At 32.4% G+C, this 22,352-nt stretch overlaps 1 protein-coding gene across 4 annotated transcripts in view; it reads right to left on the reverse strand.

Annotated features, from left to right (window-relative positions):
- The window catches only part of AGL (amylo-alpha-1,6-glucosidase and 4-alpha-glucanotransferase), a 94,410-nt gene that overhangs the window by 37,464 nt on the left and 34,594 nt on the right, over nt 1–22,352 (reverse strand). For all 4 annotated transcript variants that reach the window (XM_058303131.2, XM_058303133.1, XM_058303132.1 and 1 more), the window contains exons 8-25: nt 19,957–20,083; nt 19,196–19,298; nt 19,004–19,101; nt 17,820–17,959; nt 16,011–16,198; nt 14,388–14,511; nt 13,421–13,584; nt 13,045–13,146; nt 12,778–12,933; nt 12,528–12,678; nt 10,603–10,727; nt 10,402–10,514; nt 10,153–10,287; nt 6,644–6,774; nt 3,469–3,605; nt 3,110–3,243; nt 2,244–2,419; nt 661–763 (exon numbers count right to left, since the gene is read on the reverse strand). In XM_058303131.2, the coding sequence (XP_058159114.1) occupies nt 661–763; nt 2,244–2,419; nt 3,110–3,243; nt 3,469–3,605; nt 6,644–6,774; nt 10,153–10,287; nt 10,402–10,514; nt 10,603–10,727; nt 12,528–12,678; nt 12,778–12,933; nt 13,045–13,146; nt 13,421–13,584; nt 14,388–14,511; nt 16,011–16,198; nt 17,820–17,959; nt 19,004–19,101; nt 19,196–19,298; nt 19,957–20,083 (2,407 nt within the window). The remainder of the gene's footprint in view (nt 1–660; nt 764–2,243; nt 2,420–3,109; nt 3,244–3,468; nt 3,606–6,643; nt 6,775–10,152; nt 10,288–10,401; nt 10,515–10,602; nt 10,728–12,527; nt 12,679–12,777; nt 12,934–13,044; nt 13,147–13,420; nt 13,585–14,387; nt 14,512–16,010; nt 16,199–17,819; nt 17,960–19,003; nt 19,102–19,195; nt 19,299–19,956; nt 20,084–22,352) is intronic.

The raw sequence follows: 22,352 nt of genomic DNA on the forward strand, positions 1-22,352 counted from the left end.
TTAAAGCACAGATCTCTGACCCTTTCAGGAGGTCTGGCATAGGGACCAAGAGAGAATATTTTAACAAATCCTCAGCTAATGGTGACACTAATGGAACATATCTGATTGGCACTGTTTTAGAGCTTTTCATTTATATTATTGTGATATGAGAAAACACCATTTTAAGTCCAGAAAACATAAAACTATAGGATATAAGATCTTGACAGAGGAAAACTTGATATTACTAGTTCTTTCTCCTGGTCTTAGCTAAAGAGCTACCAATTAACAATGGCTTTCTTAAAGAAGGACAAAAATAAGGTAGACTTTTAAACTTTACCTGAAATTTCACCTGAGTTCTCATATAGAAATTATACTGCTTAGTAAGTAATCGTAGTAATATAGTTATAAAAATTTCAGTTCTATTGACAGAAATTAGCAAAAGCTGAAGAAAACCTGACATGTAACATAAAAACAAGAATTTAGTACCTTCAAAGATTCTCTTTTGAAAGTCTTTAATCTTATTAAATGAAATTATGAAATATAAAGTAAAATTTAAAAAGCCTAAAGAAAATATACCTTCCTAATGTTGTTGAGAATACATAGGAAAGAAGGAAAGTTTGAAGAGTATATAAAAAACATTTAGACATAACTTGCATAACATCTTTTTAGAGGATCTCCTACCTGGCCTCTAAATAGCGCCCAGTAATCAGCAGTAGACCTCTAAGTGCAATAAAAGTATCCCTTCCCCAGCAGCGGAAAATGCCAGATGAAAAATGAGGTAAGCCTAACAGAAAACAAAGCAAAGTAATATAATAATAATAAAACAAAATTATCACAGAACAATCGCTCTAAACCTGGATAACAAGGATGAGCTTTATAGGGAGTCTGGAAACTCTCTAAAATTATCAGCAAAAGGTATGCTTATACCTGTGTATACTTTTGTGGGATAACGTTCCATACTGTCATCAGACTCAAAGGAGGTTAAGAACCAGTGCTACAGAGGGATGCTTATCTGAACTGATTTGAATGTAAGAATCTTTAAACACAGATAAATTTTCTTTCAATAAATTACAAATTAAAGATTAAAACCAAAGACCAAATATTTAATATATAAAGAAATACTAGTAATATTAATTATATATAGGAAAAATTCCTACACTGAATTTAAGGGCAACAAATAAAAATAAATATGAAATTATTACTTTAATAATATATATTTATTAATCTATCATTGTAGAGTCAAAATTTATTACCAAATTTCCCACTAATTTAAAATAACAAGTGTTACACTCTCCTAGTTAGAAACTGTTTACACAGAAGAAAATTCATGTATCAAATTACTTGAACATTCCAGATAATTGCTACCTTTATCCAAATAAGATAAAAAAGATGAGTAATGGAAGAAATTTAAAATTTTACTTTTAGATTGAGTTTAGTTTTTCATAAAAATTTTAATGAAATACAAGTTACCTGTATCTGTACTACAAATAATAAGATATGAGAAAGAAAAGGAAATTAGCATTTCACCAAAAAATAAAAAATAAAAGAATCATGTTAAAACAAAACTAAAGCAAATATTTCAGGAAAGGAAAACAATATTATAATTTCAGCCCCAATTTGATATTTTTTCCATTGTGTTTGGAAGGTTCTGAATTTCAGTGGCCTTAAATACTAAACATTTTCTAGACATATGCTTGATATTTATTTAAAAAGAAAAAGATGTCCTTTAGCCTATTTTGCTGCTAGATTTGTTATCTGATTCAGGTTTTAAATGTACTTGTAGGAAGGATGTCAATTTACTAAACATGCTTGCAAGGACTTGGTTGTAATAGACACATAATAAAAGTTATTTGTTTTCTATTTTATAACTTGTAGAGGACTTAAGATGGTATAATGATAATTACAAAGTCAGGTTGATTTTAAAGTTTTGGAAGAAATATAGGAAGAGGAGTGGTAAAACAAAAGATAATTTGATAGAAAACTATAAAATGACAAGAGCTAGAAAAAAAAGCTGAAGAAAAGGATTAACCAGTGACAACAGAAAACACATATAAATGCATGGTGCACAGTGATCAGTAAATAGTAAGTACTGTTATTATTTTCTTTAGGGGTTATCTATGAAATTAATCTAAGCAATAACATAAAAACTTGGAGAACATCATGAGTTTCTTTTCTTTTAATGGTAATTTTCCCATTCAAAAAAAACTTTTTCCTCTTCAAATATTATTGAGTTACATATTTTAACCTTCTACATAATCTCTTACCTGCAGCCAGAGAAACACAACACTGCTCCTTTTCTTTTGTGATCACATTTAGCCTATATGGAACATCTGTTAGTGAAGGTGAAAGAAGCGGCAGAGAAGGGACTTTTCCTATTCCACACATTTGGACTGAACCCAAAGAAAGATGTTTCACAAAGGTTGAACCATTCTGAACAAAGCTGTAACAAAAGTGATGGAATTTAAAATAGTATTTGTAGAAATATGGTAATTTTAGTAGCTTTGTTTTACTTCTCTTACCTTCAAATAATCTTTCTATACAAATGTGTAACAATGGGAATATCAGTTGAAAGGAACACTGAATTTGGCTAGACTGCGGAAATGCTTTCATTTCATCCAATAATTTAGCTTGCATTAAGTCCAAGGCCAGTTTTAAAACAAATGGTAGAGTTGAAGTTTTATTTTTTCTGAAACTATGCCCAAATCGATTTGGTACCTCTTCTCTTGTATACTTAAATTTGAAGTTTCATTTTAGGGAAATTCATAATTAAAGGCAAATTTCATTCATAATAAGAGAATATTTTTTCCTTTAATTGTTGATAGATTAGAAAAAGAACTGTGCATTATACTATAATTAAGTCAATGAATAAATAGAAATGAATAATATAAAATAGTTTAATTTTCCTGTCATGTTTTATTAGTTTTATAGAAGAAATTTTAGTATCTAAGTCTGTATTTGTATGCTCCATACTAAAGGATCCTAATAAATTTATTATCTACTTGCAAACTTTTCAACGCTATGATTCTATGACAAATTCTCACATTTTGGTCTTTTAAGGGTATGTAGTAAATAATTTCATGTAAGGTTCCTACATAAACATGCCTATTTACTCAAGCTTTGTAGGCTATACCTTGACATCTGCTTCCATGCGATATCCAGAAGAGTGGTGTATGCACCAATTAGGATAGCATCGAAGTAACATGGGATAAGATAACGTGGGATCTGCTTCAGGTAGAAGAACATAGCCTGCAACCATTTACCAACCTGTTATAAAAATAAAGTTAATCTGGTGAGTTTACAGGCTAGGTATATTTAAGAAGAAAACCCAAACATGCACTTTTACTATTTAGTAATCTATCAACCAGATTTCTATTTATTAGAACCGAAAGATGATGAGGAAGGGAGGAAAATAATGTAAATATTAATTATAACACAGTAATATAGTTCATACTGTACTCTTGAATTTTTTGGACTGTAATATATACTTACTTCAGCAATAATGCCTGATCGTGAAATAAGCCGGCTACTGACATAGTCAATCATCCAATCTCCACATCTCAAATTATCACAGAAAGGGTGCCCCAAGTCATTTTTTGGTCTTATTTCTGCCAATACAGACATCAATCCTGAAAATTCAGAGAAATATCATGTTGTATATTGGCAGAGGCAATTTGTTTCCACAGCCTAGACTGTTGCTACTCTCTGCTCTAATGATTTGAGGCATAAAGGTGAATACATACAGAGGCAGGCAAAAGGGCTGCACAGTACACAAAGGTACTTGATTGACTGGAGATAAGCAGGGCATTATCAGCTTGAAGCAGGATAAAAAAACATATTGAAAGGAACTACTGTTAGAAAAGCTACATAGAGCTTTCTAAGAACCATACCTTTTGGAACTGGTTTTGCTCTTTTGGATTTGAATGTGTTAATTCAATCAGTTGGCAAGGCTTCCCTGCCCTAAGGCATCTGGGAAGAAAACACTGATAAGTCTGTGTCTTTGCATGTTGAAAAGTGGTGTGGATTCATTAACATTCTAACAAGATATAGGAAAAGTCACAAACTGATTTTAGGGAGAGCACAAGTATTTATAGCGCCTGCTCTGGAACAGGTCTTTGAAATATAGCAGGATGTACTTGGAACTAAATAAAGTATCAATGTATATAGGTATATTCTCAATAAGAAGCATTAGAATTCCTATGCATTCATAGCAGATTCTGTTATTTAATGACAGAAAAATAATACTTCTTTCAACATTCAATAAGGGAATCATCTGCACCTTTAAAAATTATATTGGCTTCACTGACTTCATTATGATAATATTCCTTTATTATTCACTCTGTATATAGCATACTAGTTGTTTTGAGAAATTAAAAAATAAATACATAAATTTAAGACATAGACCTTATTCTCAAGGAGATTACAATATTGTCAGGGAAACAAAGCCTAAAAAATGCTAGACACAAGACAGTAAAACTAATATTTTACATATGCTCTAGCATTATCAGGAATGGCAAACGTTGCTCAGTAAATGTTGGTTACACTTGCTGAGTAATAGAATGGCATGATGAAAGCAGTGTTTTAGAAAAGAGATATGTTCCTATGGAAGGAACATTTTCTGAAACGGATAACAAGAGGTGGAAAAACTGGTAGGTAGTTTTGTAGATAGGACTTGGTCCTAGATTAGGCGATAACTGTGGAAATAAAAAGGATGTCATGTAGCAAAAAGAATACGGAAAAATCCACAAGTCATAATTACTGGCTGAATATTGAGGATGAAAGGGGCCGACTAAAAGATTGTAACATGATTGAATACAAGGTAATACAGGAAGTAAGAAAATAGAGGAGGGGATTTTGTTTAGGGAAGAAAAAGGCCAATTGAAGTGGCCAATTTTAAGCTGCCTGAAAATATCCAGTGGGCTGCTGGACACATTAAACTCCAGAAAGGAAATGGGATTGTCATAAACCTAACCAAACCAAACCAGGTAAGGGCAATTATATTTAGAAGGAATGAATAGAATCATTTCATGAGAAGAACAGAGAGAACTAATAATGCACCTGAGTTAGTTTTAAGAAAGACAGAAGCCAGAAAAGGAGCTTTTAATAGGGTAGTCTGTTTAGTCAAGGGCAAGTTGTTGTCCAACAGCTGACAGTGAAATGGTGTATATATCTGCTTAAGCCTGGTAACACATACACTCTTTTATTACTTACTGCATAAAACATTCTATGTTGTTAATAAGAATGTTTTAGAAATAAAATAAAATATAATATACTGATCATTTATTGAATGCTTGTGTGCTGGATTTTGTGGGAGATTTAAAAGCTAAAAAACAAGAACCACAAAAAAAAAAAAAAAACAAAACCCACATTCTTCTAAGGAATTTACAATCCACTTAGAGTTTTACAGATGACATTTATTGACCACTCACTATGAACTCTGCACTGAGTGCTTTACATGTATTAACTCATTTAATTCTAACATTAACCATTTGAGGTAGGTATTATTATTTCCCCCATTTTACAGATGAAGAAACAGACATGGAAAGTTTAGCTACTTCAAGGTTATACAGCTAGTTAGCATAACCCAAAGAGTCTGGTTCTAAGGACAACTCCTTAACCACAATAATAAATTCATAAACAACATACTAAATAAGTAAATATTACAATATATTCTAAGGACCAAGTAAAAGGTATAGAAAATAAATGCAATGGAGGTCTGAAGGACCAAGAAATTACTGTGATAAGCAATAGTTAAGGAAGGCTTTGTGGAAGATATAAGAATTGAATTGGCCCTTAAAGATGGATTAGATGGACAAATAAATAAGAGGTTGAAAAGGAGGCATGGTGGAGCGGGTGTAGCTCAGTGGTTGAGCATATGCTTCACATGTATGAGGTCCTGGGTTCTATCCCTGGTACCTCGCATAAAAGAACAAAAACCAACCAACCAACCAACAACAACAACAACAATAAAACATAAGAAAAGGAAGCACGATAAGTGAGAAAGGATGTAAGTCAGGTAATACAGGTGTGATAAAGTAATTTCCTAGATAAAAAGAAAATATTACTAACCAGACGGACTAAAACGATAGTTAAATATTTAGTTCCTACACGCTATCTTAAAACTACTCTGTAATCTTTTACTACAAATTCTTTGTTAGATAAAGCAAATATTCAAAGAAAAAATATTTCAATTAAATGAAAAAGGAAGATGAATGTACTATATTCTCAATGCAGCTCCATTTGGGGTGTAAATAGCTTACTCTGTTTCTTGTTATTATAATAAATTAGGCCAAACATATTAATTAGGGTAAAAGTACACAAAAAGCTAGAAATGGCCTTAAAGAATCAAACAGAACTAGTAAACCTAGGTAAAATTTACTGTGTGATTACTTTGTGCCCAGACCTGTTTTTAGTGTTTTCCATAAATTACTTAATTTAATTCTTACAAAAGCTTTATGAATCAGACAATTTATTGACATAATCGATGCAGAAACTGGGCACAGAACAGTTAAATTACGTGTTCAAAGGTCAATCAATGAGTAGGCAGCAGAGCCATAATTTGAACCCAGGAAGCTGAATTAAGAGCCCATGCCTTACCTCTATAAAGAGGACACCATATGACACTAAAAGAAACACAAAAAGCTGAACTATCCTTACACTTGCTTACCTTGAAGACCTGCATATTTAAGGGGTGACCAATTTGGTATGCTATAGCATCCTCCACCATCTTCTTGTTCTTCTGATTCACATCGGTAAAGTAACTGATTTAGCTCAGCCAAAGTTAATTTAGAGGCAATACTAAAATTGGAAAACAGAGAAAGCAGGCTAAACATAGCTAAATCTCAATATAATAGTATGCAAATGTCATTACTATTTTCATTAATTATTTCTCCAAACAAATATTTTAGTAATTCTTCGAAGTGAGAGTATTTTAACATATAACTCTATAAGGGAAATTTCATAAAATTTCACTTGCTGTCAATTAAAATAAAAAAAAACTGAATTATAACTATAAAATGTCATAGTAATATGTTTCAGAAACTCAGCATTATACTATGCATTATAATAATAATTAAAAGGCAAAACATGCTAAAAATTCAATTCGAAGAAACATTACTCCCAAACAAGGAAATAAGTTCCAGATTTTACTGGAATGTCATAAAAATATGCTAGAAAAATCTTTTGGTTGCTCTATCCTTTATATTTTTAATTAAAAAAAAAGTCTTTGTAGTTTGGATTTAGTTTTCCCCATATATATATATATACTTTTTTTTTGAGGTACTGGGACTAGGGATTGTTGAACTCGGGGCCTCCCTTGAGTTGGTTTCTCACTTGTTTGCATGTTGCTTTTTTCCCTTTTGTTTTAGGAGGCAATGAGAACCAAACCCGGGACTTCCCCTGTGGGAGGTAAGCCCTCAACTGCTTGAGTCATATCAGCTCCCTGCCTCTATATTTTTCTATGTGGGACATCGAAGAGCCTTTTATGCTAGCTATTCTTAATCCTTACCAAAGGACCAGTAAAGGCACAAAATGTAAGTACAAAATACTTATTAAAGGGCCAGTAAAAGGATCATCAAAAGCCACAGTTAACCACTTTAGAAATCACGGATACCATATGTCTTTGTATTTCCCTCCCTTTTCCTTTGCTCCTCTCCCTCTCCCTCTCCCAATGTCACACTGCCCTTCAGCTTGGTGATTCAAGAACCCACTATTTTCTCAGATAAAGATGCTTCTTGATAATTGTCAGGGGAGGTATCTAACTACTATGGCCTTGATTTTCCCTTTGCTCAGTTAGCAGTGAGATTGTATAACTGAGCACAACTACACACAACTGAAAACCTATTTTCCTTTCCTTTTTGACTTCTAGCTGTTTATTTTATATAACTGCCATTTTATGTGAATGCATATCTTCTTTAATGTACCTCCTTCTTCCTCTTTTAGTTGTCTGAATTTAGAAAACCATCGTCAGCATGTGCCTTGTTTCCCAACTCTGACAGCCTCTGTCCTCACAGACGGGAATGACTCTTCCTGCAGTTTTAGTTGTGAGCCATGTCTGACTGAGTCAAGTCAATCAGCAGCCTCAGAATCAACTCTATTCTCGGGAAATATTTCTCAACATGGTGCCATGGTTAGGTTCATGTGTCAGTATGGGCAGGTAACAGTGCCTGGTTGTTTGGTCAAGATAAGCACTGGTCTAATTATTACTGTGAAGACATTCATGGACTTAAATTATTAGTAAGTTGATTGTATATATGGCTGATTACATCTACAATCAACTGAGGAGATTGCTTTCAGTGATGAGAGACATCTCATTCAATCAGCTGAAGGCCTTAAAAGGAGAAGTAATGATTTCAGCAGTCAGAAGAGAATTTCCATTTCTACTTCAGATAGCCAGCTTCTCCAGGGGAATTCATCAAGGATCTTCGTTGGACTTCCTGGCTTGTAGCCTGTCCACGGAATTTGGACTTGTGCACCCCCAGAGCTGCATGAGAAAATTTTATAAAATCTCATAATATTTACAAGATATCTCCTGTAGGTTCTGTTTCCCTAGAGAACCCTGACTAAGACACATTGTCAATGGACTTCTTGTATAAGAATTACCTAGAGTAGCTTATTACAATGCAGATTCCTCATCTTGCCCAAATAATATGAGTAGGTCTGAGGGGTATGTGCATTTTACAAGCATTCTATAGAGACACAAAACTGTCTTATTGCAGAATTTTTCAGAATACAATTATTATGCAACTGAATTAGATTAGGAAATTGAATTAGTAACTATGGCTTCTAGTCTATCAGAAAAGTAAAATTACATGCTAAATTGAAAAATATTTGTGACACACAATGATTTAATATGCTTAACGCTCTTATAAATGCTCTTACAGAACAACAAAAAATCAAATAAATAGAAAAATGAGCTAAATACAAAATATGATGTTCTATGAATATATATGAATAGCCAATGAGCATAAAAAATCTGGCTTAAAAAATAAAGTAAAATGAGATAGAATTTTAAATTATTTTATGCTTACCAATTTGATTAGTGATAACTACTACTTACTGATGATGTATTATGTGCCAAACACTGCTCTAAGTGTTTTACAAAAGTAATTCTCACAATAGGGAGATGTTATAATTATACCCATTGAGTAGTCTACTCAAGGTCTTATTTCTTACAACTAACAACAGGATTTAAACTCAGGTAGTTTTGTTCCATACTCCATGCTCTTAAATACAATATTATAATAATACATATACTCAGTATTGGTAAGGATGTAGAGAAATGGACACTCTCACATAGAGTTGAGTATTAATAAATACAGCTTTTCAGGAGGGAATTTGGTAGAATGCATTAAAAGCCTCAAATACATATATATATTCTAATGTAGTAATTCCACTTACAGAAATTTAACATAATACTAATGATAACAAATATACAGTGAACACTTACTACTCTGTGCCATGCACTGTGCTAATAGATTTATATATATTATCTTACTGAATCCTTACAAAACCCTCAGAGATAGGTATTATTATAAGCCCCATTTTACAGATGGGGAAATTAGGATGAAGAGAATCTAAATAACTTGTCCAAGATCATTCTGGCAGTGAAGAAGCTCAAGTTAAACCCTGGTTTGAACTTCAAGTATCATCATCTTCAATACTGTGCAGTACCACCTAGTAAGGGAAAAATTATTAAGGGAATAATTAAGGATTTGTGCAAAGATGAATGTAATTTTCCATAAAAGAATGGAAAGAATCCAGATGTCTAAAAATGGAGACTGACTAAATAAATTATGGTATAGCCACATAATAAAATAACATATTGATATTTTTAAAAAATGATGTGGTAAGGAGTATGATGTATGCAATGTGGGCTTAAGAAATTCAGAAAAAGAGTGTGTGTGTATATGAGGATGAAAAAGATAGCATGCATGTATGCATGTGAGTACGTATGTACATAAATATATAAAGAGAGAATGCATGCATGCTAGAGAAGATGCATGTGTGCACAAACACAAATGATAAAGCCATGGAGTGATGCTGATGCTACTGGTCTTTGGATCACACTTTGTGCAGTAGGCATATAGAGCACACTGAAAACTGCTTACATCAGTCTAGTGGTAACATATCAATTATAAAATGGCAAATCTCTATAAAATAGTAAGGCATACTTACGAAGCAAAGGGAATTTTCAATATAGGATCTGAATTATCAACAGCAAGGCTCCCAGATTTAAAGTGAGGACTGAACTGTGACAGATGATTTCGAAGAATTCCAACAGCGACTTGTGCATGTGGATCAAGACTAACTCTGAGAATGTTAATAAAAAATGGTTAATTTTTAAGAGTAATGTATTTAAAATCAGCAGGATAAACAAACTATTTTAAATACAAGTAAAATCCACAGTTTGCAGTCTTAACATACCTGAATATAATAACACTTCCTGGAGATAAGTTTTCAAATTCTATTTCTTGAATATATTCATTGGGTCCTTTTGTGGCAACTCCAGCTTGTTTAACAATTTTACTTTGATTAAGCTTGGGAAGAAAAACCCAAACCATTCAACAAATAATTCTAATGTTCTTAAAATGTTCAACAGAGTAGTAAGATGAATGTCCCAAATACCTGAATATGTTCTCTAATTTCTACTGTAATATCCGGCATTCCATTGATTGAATTCTCATCCTTCCTATAAGGTGTGGTATTTCTCTCAATAGTTCTAGCTTCAAAAATTATTTCTTCAATTTTGCCTAGGAATAAATCAAAATTTTAATGAAATTTCTTATCAAGACATCCGGAATTAGGAATTGCTAAAAGATTTTAAAATAACTTTAAAGTTGAAAATGAAATAACAGTCAACTTTGAAAAAATAGCACAAAGTTGGAAAGTTGATAATTTTACCCAAGATATATTTTTCACACAATGCTTGTTTTTTTTGTTTCTTGGTTTTTTGTTTTTTTTTTTAAATCAAAACTAAGTTAACCAAGCTTTATTTGAAAAATGATCTTATCAAGTAATAATGGCGGGAACAATATAAAACCTTCCTAATTTTGAGCAAAGAGAAAGTAAATCACTTGAAAGCCTTACATTAAAAAAAAAACAAAACACAAATGGAATATTTAAGAAATACAAAAAGTATAAAAAATAATTTTTAAAAAACCCATTTTCCACTGCCCAGCATAAAAAAATAAAAGTTACAAATATAATTGAAGGCCCCGTGTACTCCTTCTTACTCCTCAGAGCTAACCACTAGCTGAAGTTTTGTGTCCATTACACTTGTGCATTTTTACTACATGTGTATGTCTCTCTAAAAAAGATACAGTATTACAGTTTATACTTTAAAATTTTATAAAAATGGGCTCAACTTCTGCAATTGCTTTCTGTTGGGCAATGCTGTATTTTTTGATTCATTCACATTGCTACATAAACTCCAGTTTATTTATTTCAACTGCCAAGTAATATTCCACTATATGAATACACCAAAACTTCTTCATTCTATTAGGTTGTTTCTAATTTTTTCTTCTATAAATAATGTAAAATAATGAATATCCTTGTACATGTCTTCTAATGCAACTATAGGAGAGTTTCTCAGATACATAGCAAAAGTGGAAATGCTGAGTCAAAGGATATATAGAAGATTGCTGAATATAAATTTACAATCAGTTAAATTAATGAACATTTAACCTTAAAGCTTTTCAGGTGGAATATTTTAAAAAAACTAGACTTATGCATATTTACATATTCAGCAAATCAGCAACCAATATAGCATATGATAATTTTAGGAATCTTCAGTCAGCCACCAAACTTGGGCCACTGGTACATGCACAAGAACATGGTATGCTGGAACACACAATATGTAACAGTTAAAAAGGAAATAAATACACCTAGAAAAAAGCCAAACAATAATAAGAGTATATTTTTTAATTAAATGCCACGTAAGTGTTAGAGAGAGACTATATTTGCCATACATTCAGGGAGAAAGATCATGAGTACCTAGAGAAGGCTTCTCAAAGAACACAGAACTTTAGTCCCTGAAAATGTAAAGAATTCACATATAGGTGGCAGTAAGACAACCTGGGAGCAGTGAATGTATTTATGTGGCTGAAATAGAGGGATTATATAGTAGTAGGAAGTTAGATGAGTCTGGATTATGAAAAGCTTTAAGTATTCAACTAAACTATTTTCCGTTTTAGCTTAATATATATGTGTACTATATATGTGTACATGCATGTATATACATATATACAAACATACATATATATTGTCTTCAGTATAAAGAAAATAATGTTCATTTTATACAAATAGGAAATAAGGGAACATACTAAGACATAAACAAAAACATTCCACAACTCACAAAGTGCTGACATTTGAGAATATTTCTGGACAGATTTTGTTAGATGCAGTAATAATATGTTACCGACAATTACTAATTCTTTTTCTTAACTACCTCCATACTTGCACTGTTATAATATAAATGATACTTAATTTAACATTATAGTATAATTTAATATAACAATATAATTACAATGACAAAGTTTAGATTGCCTTACCAGGGATGCACATTTGAGGTACTTCCTTGCTGTAAAAGGAAGTCTTGGGATTCCTGAAAGCAGTTCTAGACACAGCCACAACAGACTGATGAGTACTAGGTGAGTGTCTTGTTACTGCCACTATGTCTTCATCGACTTGATCTACATACACCTGAGAAACAAAAATAGAAAACAGGTTAGTGCTCAACCTGGAAAGACTTACTCTGAAACTGAACCTTAAGAAAGAAACTTAGAAAATTTAGTTTCTTGCCTGAATAAAACCCCTGGCTCCAAGCTCTTGGTGAAGTTTATTTATAGCACATCTGGCAGCAATAATTCCACTTTGGAAATTAACTTCACCTGTATTTGATGGAGATGCTCCAGGATTCCACTTAGTATAAAATCGTTCTTCAGAAACCACTGAAATCTGGACAAAGTTAAAACTTAGCCATGCATACATTTTTAAACACAATGAGAGCTTTTGATAAAAATGCTCAAAGTTGTAAGCCACATGGATTTTAAAAACACATAAACAAACCTGATGAGGTACTAATTCATCATAACCTCTAGTGCTTCCACTAGCACAACACGCCATAGAAACAATTGTGGTACTTGGAAGAGCATCATATGCTGATCTATGCTACAAAACAATAAAAACAAAAGTTTACTTTCTTCAAATGCAAAGTGCCAACCTCTAGCATAATGAAGTAAAAGAATAATTATATAAATACCTTCTATCAGGTACCTTAATTTGCTTCAAACAAATAACCATTCTAAAAACTGCATCACAATCACTTATAAATCTAAGACACTATTTTGAAGTATGTAAGTAGTATTGGCCCTAACCATTGGAGAGCTAAATATGAAAACATTCAGCAAAATAAGTAAATACAAGGAACAGATTAGATGCTTACCACAATAGGACACTCATTATCATGAGTAATATCCATAAACAGGGCATGTGCAATAGCTGGCATTAAAGGCCTCAAACAGGGCTGAACAAAGGATCCAACAGGTTCCCCTCCATATCGGTAAACGAGCCTGCCCTCTTCATGACTATTACCTGCACTCATTGCCTCTGCAAATCATAACAGAATACTTTAACAATCTCCATTATTAATGTTCAAAAAGAGACTAGATTTCTTATCATGACTGATTTTCAAAACAAATACCATGTAAACATAAAAAACTCAACTATCTTAAAAATTCATACAAATGCCAAACAGTTTAAGTGACAGAAAGGAGAGGAAGCTCCTTATTAGGTTGTTTATTAGGATATTGGCTATATAAAACCTATTGAAAAACAACAAAGATTACATCAGATATTCATGTAGGAGATGGAAATCAAAAAAGCTATTTTCAACAATGAAAAAATGGTTTTGTTCATGTGTCAACAGTTCATCACACTGGTCTTTCAACTTAAAATGAGGTATCTTATCTCAAAGTAGAAATTTTTAGGGATTAAAAACAGACAAAGGGAGTAGATGTAGCTTAAGCTGTTGTGCATCCTCTTCCCACATGGGAGGTCCCAGGTTTGGTTCCTGCTGCCGCCTTAAAACAAACCAACAAACCAACAACATGCAAAACAAATGAAAAAATCAACTCAGGGGGGCAAACGTGGCTCAGTGGCTGAGCGCCAGCTTCCCACATACAAGGTCCTGGGTTCAATCCCCGGTCCCCAGTCCCTCAAAACAAAACAAAAACAAACAAAACAAAACAAAACAAACCAGACTGAGTTATATTAGGTAATTTGGGATAGAATATTTAAAATAATATTAACTGTGTTAAAATTGTTAAACACTGTATATACATTTATTGCCTTTTAATCTACTTAAACAAAAGGTAAAGTTTTAGATAGAACATACAGTTCAACAGGCCTACCTCTTATTAAAGAACTAATGCCCAGTCTAGTTACAAAGATGTTGTCCAGGTCTTCGCTTCCTGTGAACAGTTCAGCTACCACATATAAATTGGGTTGCAATTTCCTAGCAGCATCCAACATGTACTACAAAAGGTAGAGTCACAAATGTAACAGAAAGGGAAAAGTGAGAAGAGGGGTGATAAAAGTAAGATTAGGTGTGGATTTGACATAGGAAAATATCTTGTAGCAAGACAAGATGGAAATCCAGAAAGAATCTCCAAATAAATTGAATTGTGTGTATGTAAGTAAACAGACAAGAGAATTAATAAGGAGAAAAAAAAATTAAAAAGGAAGATTAGATTTTGCAGAGATATAGTGACATGGGAAAAAGAAGAAAAATAACATTAGTGTCACATTTTAAAAATGCTAAGTTGTAACATTAGAAAAATTTGTAAATTTAAATTACACTGTCAGGCTTTTCCACTGTTTTCTTTTCATTTGTTTGCTTTTAATTCCTCTAATCAGATTGTAAATTTCCATGTGGTTGAATAAGTCATTATTCATACATTCTCAATCTACATGAGAATCAAAATATACTGATCTATAAAAAGAATTCAGATCAGTTCCAAAATAACTTTTAACATGTTTGCACATAAGTTAATAAAATACTTTTATCAGCTAACAAGTAGAATCTTAAAAGGATTTAGTAACTTAAAATGAAGCAAATTAAATTTTAACATTCTGTTTTGCCATAATGTCATAACATTCTTACAAGTATATATTTTCTTGCTGTGAAAGGCATGATTAAAAACAAACAAACAAAAAACCAACCAACCAAACAATTTTTTTGGTGCTAAATAATGTTCTACCAGCTTAATTAATGTTCACTAAACCCTTCCAAATCAAATCAATTTTCCATTTCAGGACTTGAAACATAATTAGACATTATAAGCACTGCTTTAAATTATAGTAACAGATATTTCTCAGATTAGCTACATTTCCCAAGAACACAAAGTTGTCACTGTACCAAATGTTTTATAAGCTGGGGTGAAAGCTATAAGTGTTTATTTATTTACAAAGCTATATTAGGTAGAAGGTGATGCTACAAATATGATACAGATCAAAAGTTACTGTAAAAAGCCCAAAGAAGTATATATAAGCAACATGTATGTTTACTCTTACATTTTATAAATGACTAATGAAAACTGGAATCAATAAGGCTAAAACTAGCTTCAACAGGCCCTAATGTTTAAACAATTACTATAATGTATAATATGCTACTCAACCTCAAAGCTAGCAATATATTGAAAGCAACCTAAAAATAAGAATAACACAAATTAGTATTAATAAGCATTTTCTATAGTAATACGCAATATGTTTAAGATATATATTATCAGACAATAACAAAATAAAAAATTAACTTGTTAAACTTATTATAGCCCAGTATCCCATAATAACGGCTTCAAAAGATTCAATTACAGTTATGCAAAAGTCATTAAATACTTTCACCAAATCAATTAACCAAATGTAAGGCTTTATGTGGTAAAGCTAAAGAAAACATGTATTTACATATTCTATTTAAGGAAAGCTAGGAAAGAATACTGAATTTCTTTTCTTAATGTAGATGAGTTGTTTTTCTATACCTCAGCTACATGAAGAGGTGTTGAGTGGCAGTTATCAAGACGTACTCCCTGGAAATAAGTTGCGGTTATTTCAGTATATTTTTTCATGTGTGCCCAGAGATAAGGACAGTCCTCTGGTTTATTCCCATAGCGTAATTTAACACTGTCTCCCCAGCAAATAAGTTCTCTCCTTAGATAAACTTCTGAACCTGTTAAGAAAGGAACTTGCTTTCAATGATTTAAGAAATACAATGAAAACAATTAAAGGACACACTTGTTTTAAAATCACACTATTTCTACTATGAACCATATATTGGTTAAAAATTACATCAAGATGTATTATATAAATTCTAAGGGACAACAGTGGGTGGTATAAAGGGATATGGGATTTTTCCTTTTGGAGTAATGAAAACATGTTAAAATTGAGGTGATGAAAGCACAACTCTGTGATGAAAATGAGATCCACTGAGTGTACATTTTGAATGAATTGTACAAAACACAGGACTATATAACACAGGGAATCCTGAGGTAGAAGATGGACTGTGGCTAACAGAACAAACATTAGAATGTTCTCTCATGAAATATAACAAATACATAATACTCATACAGGGTCTATTAAATTGGATGGGTTGGGGAAATATATACCAAATGTAAGATATGGGCTATAATTAGTAGTAATATTTTGACCATGCTCTTTCATAGTTTGTAAGAAATGTTTCACAACAATGCAAGGTGTTGGTAGTGGGGTGAAGTATGGGAGCCCTGTATGATGATATGCATGTTTGTTTTTCAAGTTCACAACTTTTACTATAAACTTGTTTATTTATGCTCATGTATGAATGATATACATGAATAAAATTTTATAGAAACGAAATACTACATCAAAATGGCATGAGATAAAGCTTTTACAAATTAATATTAATTTATATTTCTGATGTATTTTTTAAAATTCCAGTTTATTGCCTTTTCTAAGTGTGTACTGATTTCAAAATTTCAAGTTGCATTTAAGGCAAAACAGTAATAGTAATATCACAGGTCTTTAAAGCTATTGTTCTATCAAAAACATTTAAAACTCCATTGCCATCTTTTTACCCAATTTTCCTGTAGGTTATATTTAATCCACAACATAGAGTAGAATGGCTTTTTTATTTAGAATGTTTAGAAAGGAGAGGGTGGTGACATTTCAACCCAAAGATACATACATACATACATACATATATATATATATATATACACACACACACCTATTTTTTTTTTAAAGAAAAGGTTTCTGAATTAAATAGAATATCACTAAAATAGAGTTCTAGTTCTGAAGTGTTGAAAATAAATACATCAATGAGCCCCCTGCCAAATTCTTCCTGGCAATGATATAGCTGTAGAAAAATAAGATGCTGAGAATATGGTAAGGAGAGTCTAAAACAATTAGTTTCTAGTTTAACTGCCACTCAAATACCTTAATATCCCTCTGGCCATTTTCTTATGGCAATATTTTTGTAACAGTGGAGTTAAACTTAAAAGATGAAGAGAATTCTTTTTAGCCAAAAAAATCTTATGAAGAACAGCAATATATAATACAGATAAATAAATACTTTTCTGCTTGAGGGAGACAAAAGGGTAGAAGGGAAAGGGATAGAAAAGGAAAAGATGAGTCCAGTCTTTTTTGTCAATCCTTTCTCTCTCAAACTGTATGCCTCCTATGCATATTTCTTATAAAAGAGTTTGAAAATCATTGGCCTAGTGGGGGAAAAAATCAATAAAACCATTTATAGTTTGATCTTAGCATGAACTCCTCTTTCCCTAGTCACACAGAAGTTAACAAAATTGATGTACCTGGTTCAGCAAAGTTTCGAAGAGGATCATCTCCCATTACCCATCCATTAAGTGCCATCAGAAAACAAGCTTTATCTGGCAGATGAATCATAGACTCTTCTGTGGAAGGGGTCATTTCTTTAAATGGGAATGTAAAATATCTATGGAGATACAATTAATTTAACATTCAAATAACTCTTTCCTTGGTGAGAATTTGAATTAATAATATTAAAATTAAACTTTCTCCCTATAGAATAAGAAACTCCAATATAGATAAACAACCTTTTGTAGACTTCTTGAGTAAATATAGGAGGATTCAAGTAATGGAGAGTAAACATCATAGCATATTCAGCTAGCATTTTAAAGATTATTTTAACTTAAAAAGAACCTTAAATAAAATTATTAAGAAAATCAAAGAGGGATTATTACATTGCAAAGGTCTTTTACTACACTCTAGCTGCCCAATCTATAATGCCCATTTCCTATAAAGGAGCCAAATGTTTGCTCAATTCAATTAAAATTGAGCTTATTAGTAAGGAGGCAGTCCTCCAAAACAATGTAAACAGCAATTATAAAATGGTCCATAGTTTCTCTAACTAAAGATTCACCTAACAAAATGAATTACTATCAAGCCTAGTTCCCAAGTAAAAACTTCTATGTATTTAAGAAACGTATTGAAGGCACATATTAAAGAAAACATTTAGGTTAATTTGAAAAGTTACATAAATCTTCAATTTTTAAAAAAGATTGATGATTGATTGATTTCTCTCCCCTTCCCCCCAATCCCCCTGCCCCGGTTGTCTGTTCTCTGTGTCTATTTGCAGCGTCTTCTTTGTCTGCTTCTGTTGTTGTCAGTGGCACGGGAATCTGTGTTTCTTTTTGTTGAGTCATCTTGTTGTGTCAGCTCTCCGCATGTGCGGCACCATTCCTCGGCAGGCTCCATTTCTTTTGTGCTGGGTGGCTCTCCTTAGGGGCGCACTCCTTGTGCGTGGGGCTCCCCTACGTGAGGGACACCCCTGCGTGACACGGCACTCTTTGCGCGCATCAGCACTGCACATGGGCTAGCTCTACACGGGTCAAGGATGCCCAGGGTTTGAACCACAGACCTCCCATGTGGTAGATGGATGCCCTAACCACTGGGCCAAGTCCACTTCCCAAATCTTCAATTTTTAACATACAATGAAAAGAAAATAAAAATGGAATACCTGGTAACTAAAGGATGTTTTCTAGTGACAGGTCCTAGTTTAGGACCATGGCCAGCTAGTCGTTCATAAAACACGTTTCCCAAAAGGCAATTAACTGCCTAGATAGAAAACATTAAATTATGTTATTTCAACAAAGGGAAAAAGTCAGTATTAAGACTCAAAATAAAGAGAATAGTTCAAAACAGGCAATACCTGTTCCTGGTGATAGTTCATAAGTTGATGCTTCTCTGAATTTAATTCCTCAATTCTCTTACGGAACCAATTACAGCATTCATCAATTGCAGCTGGTCTAGTGCTAAAGAATATTCAGCAATGCAAACTTATTATGTAATGGATTTACTACTTCAAACATTTAATGGGCTATAGAAACTTTAAATATATTCATTAGAATTTTAATTGTAGCTTAAGAAGTTCTCTAATTTTTTTTTTGGGGGGGTATGTGATTTTTATTTCCTTTTAACAGAAAAGGAACAGGTTCAGAGAAGTAAGTTTCTTTCTCATCCTCCCCTCTCCCACCAGTGACACAAGAGAGATAACGTCTACAAAAATTTCATACAGAAATACTGTTATTAATTCAACTCAATGCATGTTTGTTGAGTACTAAGTATTGGGGATACAGCCATGAACAAAAGATAAAAAAAGCACACTGACTTCAGAAACTTCCATTATAGTGGAGGGAAAATAACAATGAATGATTACGTATAATATGAAGCATCTTAGATTGTGATAAAGAAGAAGTTTTCTAATTTAAATATTTTTACATACATGTATAAGAATATGGATTGGCACAGAAAAAGGGAAAACAATGTCATGTATTGAGATAGTAGAATTATGCTGAGCTATTTTATTTCATTTAATGTTAACTGTTTTAATAAATAATATAAAAATTATACTAGCCATGAAAGGTTTATACATTATAATTCTTTATTTAACAGGAAAAATACATAACATACCCATGCGGTATGAACGTTGCTAATGCAATGTTCATATCTACAGTACAGCCAAATCGCCTGTATTCAGGATCTTGAATAATTTTAAGATGCTGCTTTGGATCAGACATGGTTATTATTTTTCTACTTTCTGAAAGAAAGAAAAGATATCTTAAATACAAATATTCACAGGGTGATAACTGTTACTAGTTTCAGAATTTCTAGTCTACGTTTTATCCACAGAAAATAAAGCAAATGGTTACTTCACAAGAATCCTTCCTACTTCCCCCTTCCTACCCTCCCTACACATACATACGCACAGAAAATAACATTAGAAAAGAAAAACACAGGATCTCTATCACATCAAACCCAGGCCAACTTTTCTGCCTCAGTCACCATTTATTTATTCTAATCTTTAAAAAAATAAAATAATATTTTTTTAGGGCATTAAGGACTTCATTGGTATGCATTTTCTTTTGCATTTTCTTTTCCAGGTGCTACAAATACCCTAAACTTGGGAGTTCTTTTTACTTAAAGATTACTTCCTATTCTAAAGTAATTCTTATTATCAACACAATTTTCTTTGCACATAGGTTTTTGTACTTTTTTCCTTTTCACCAAGCTATTCCTTACATAATAAAATGATGAAATAAGTAGTTCTGGGGAATTTTCATTTTTTATTTGGAACTTGTTTCTAATAAATCGGGGGTTGATGCAGGATTGCCTCCACTGGGAATGATTTTACATTAACTAATTATACCTAGATTTTTAAATTTATATCTAGGTTTTTCCAAAGAGAATTTGAAATATGTTAATAGGAACATAAATTATTAAGATAAAATATGAATTCTTAAAAATCCATGTCTAAGGTTCGTATGGAAGAGTGAATATATAAAAACTTCCAAGAAATGGTTGAAAAAAGAAAATGCTACATAAGGGTATAAATTATAAAATAGTCTTTAGTATTAGTGGAATATATAGATAGATGACTGGGAAAAAAATAGATAATCGATCCATTTATATTTAGATTAAGACTATAGTGGTACTTCGGTTAAGTGTAAAAGGGTGGATTATCAATTTGGTATTGATTTTGAATAAAAATAAAATTTTTCATATATGAACAAAAACAAATTTCAGGTTGATAAAATACTTATATGTGAAAAAATCAGTAGAGGAAAACACAGAATGTCCTTATAATCTAGTGATGGAAAGTCCTTTCTAAGCATGACATGAAATCAGAAGTTAAAAGAAAAGACTTAGAAATTTGACTACTCTGAAAAAAATACTATCATAAACGAGCTAAAAGATTAATAACACACCAAAAGAAAATATTTAATATTTGCATAATAATAAATTATAAGTCAATATGAAAAAGACAAATAACTCAATAGAAAAATGGGGAAAGAACATTAGCCAGTAATTCACAGAAGAAATATAAATGATTAATTGACATATGAAAAGATACTTCACTAATAAAAGAAAGTAAATTAAAGTATAATTTGACTGACTGACAAACATTAAAAAAATTAATGGTATCTAATGTTGTTGAGGGTAAAATTAGTGATAACATAAATTGCTACAACCTGTTCTGAAAGGCAATTAGACAGTACCTATGATATTTCAAATAATTTATATACACTTGGACTCATCAATTCTGTGTTTAAGGAATTTATCCTGCAGACTTGCTCACACAAGCAAGTAACTAAAACACGTTTATAGGATATTTTCCCTGCATTGCTGCTTATAAGTATTTAAGTCTCAAGTGACATCACCAAGATAGTAGATTATGATGCGCAGGATTCTGTTCCCCAAAGGTCCAAAGTTAGAAGTTAGCAGTAACTGGTGAGTGCAAAATCAAGAGGTAACTTAAAAAAGACAGAAAAACCTTATGGTGCCATTGTTGAACCTTCCCCCAGTCCTTATCCCCTGCTAATTGCAGAGCCAGCCCATGTTCCCATATGGGTCCCTGGTCCAAGTTCTAGAGGGAGCAGAGTAACCCTTACGTACATACTAGGGTATATGCATAGCTGTATCAGTCTGTCTAGTGGCAGCCTGAAAGACTGAACCAGGATATTTATCATAGGCTCACTGACCCAGAAGTTGTGCAGCCTGTAGAAGCAAATCACAGGACAACTATAAACTGTAAGAAAACAATCAAATTCCAGCTACCTGTGGCAAAGGATAACTTACTTTAAGATACACTGTAGAGTGCCCTGGAGAAAGACTGCAAAATTCCTATGATAAGAGGGGCATTCAGACAGTATTTTTGTAAATGAGAGAATCCATAAAGCCATGTGCATGCCCAAAATAAGATGCATGCTCTGAAAAGACCAGGAGAAGATTTCACCTCAGGCTGTTCTTTAAACTTGGAGTTAGGTTGGCTAAGCTATGAAGAAGAGAACTAGCAAGGCCAACTGGAA

Source organism: Dasypus novemcinctus, chromosome 9 (genome assembly GCF_030445035.2).
Source record: "Dasypus novemcinctus isolate mDasNov1 chromosome 9, mDasNov1.1.hap2, whole genome shotgun sequence".
NCBI classification, from domain to species: domain Eukaryota; kingdom Metazoa; phylum Chordata; class Mammalia; order Cingulata; family Dasypodidae; genus Dasypus; species Dasypus novemcinctus.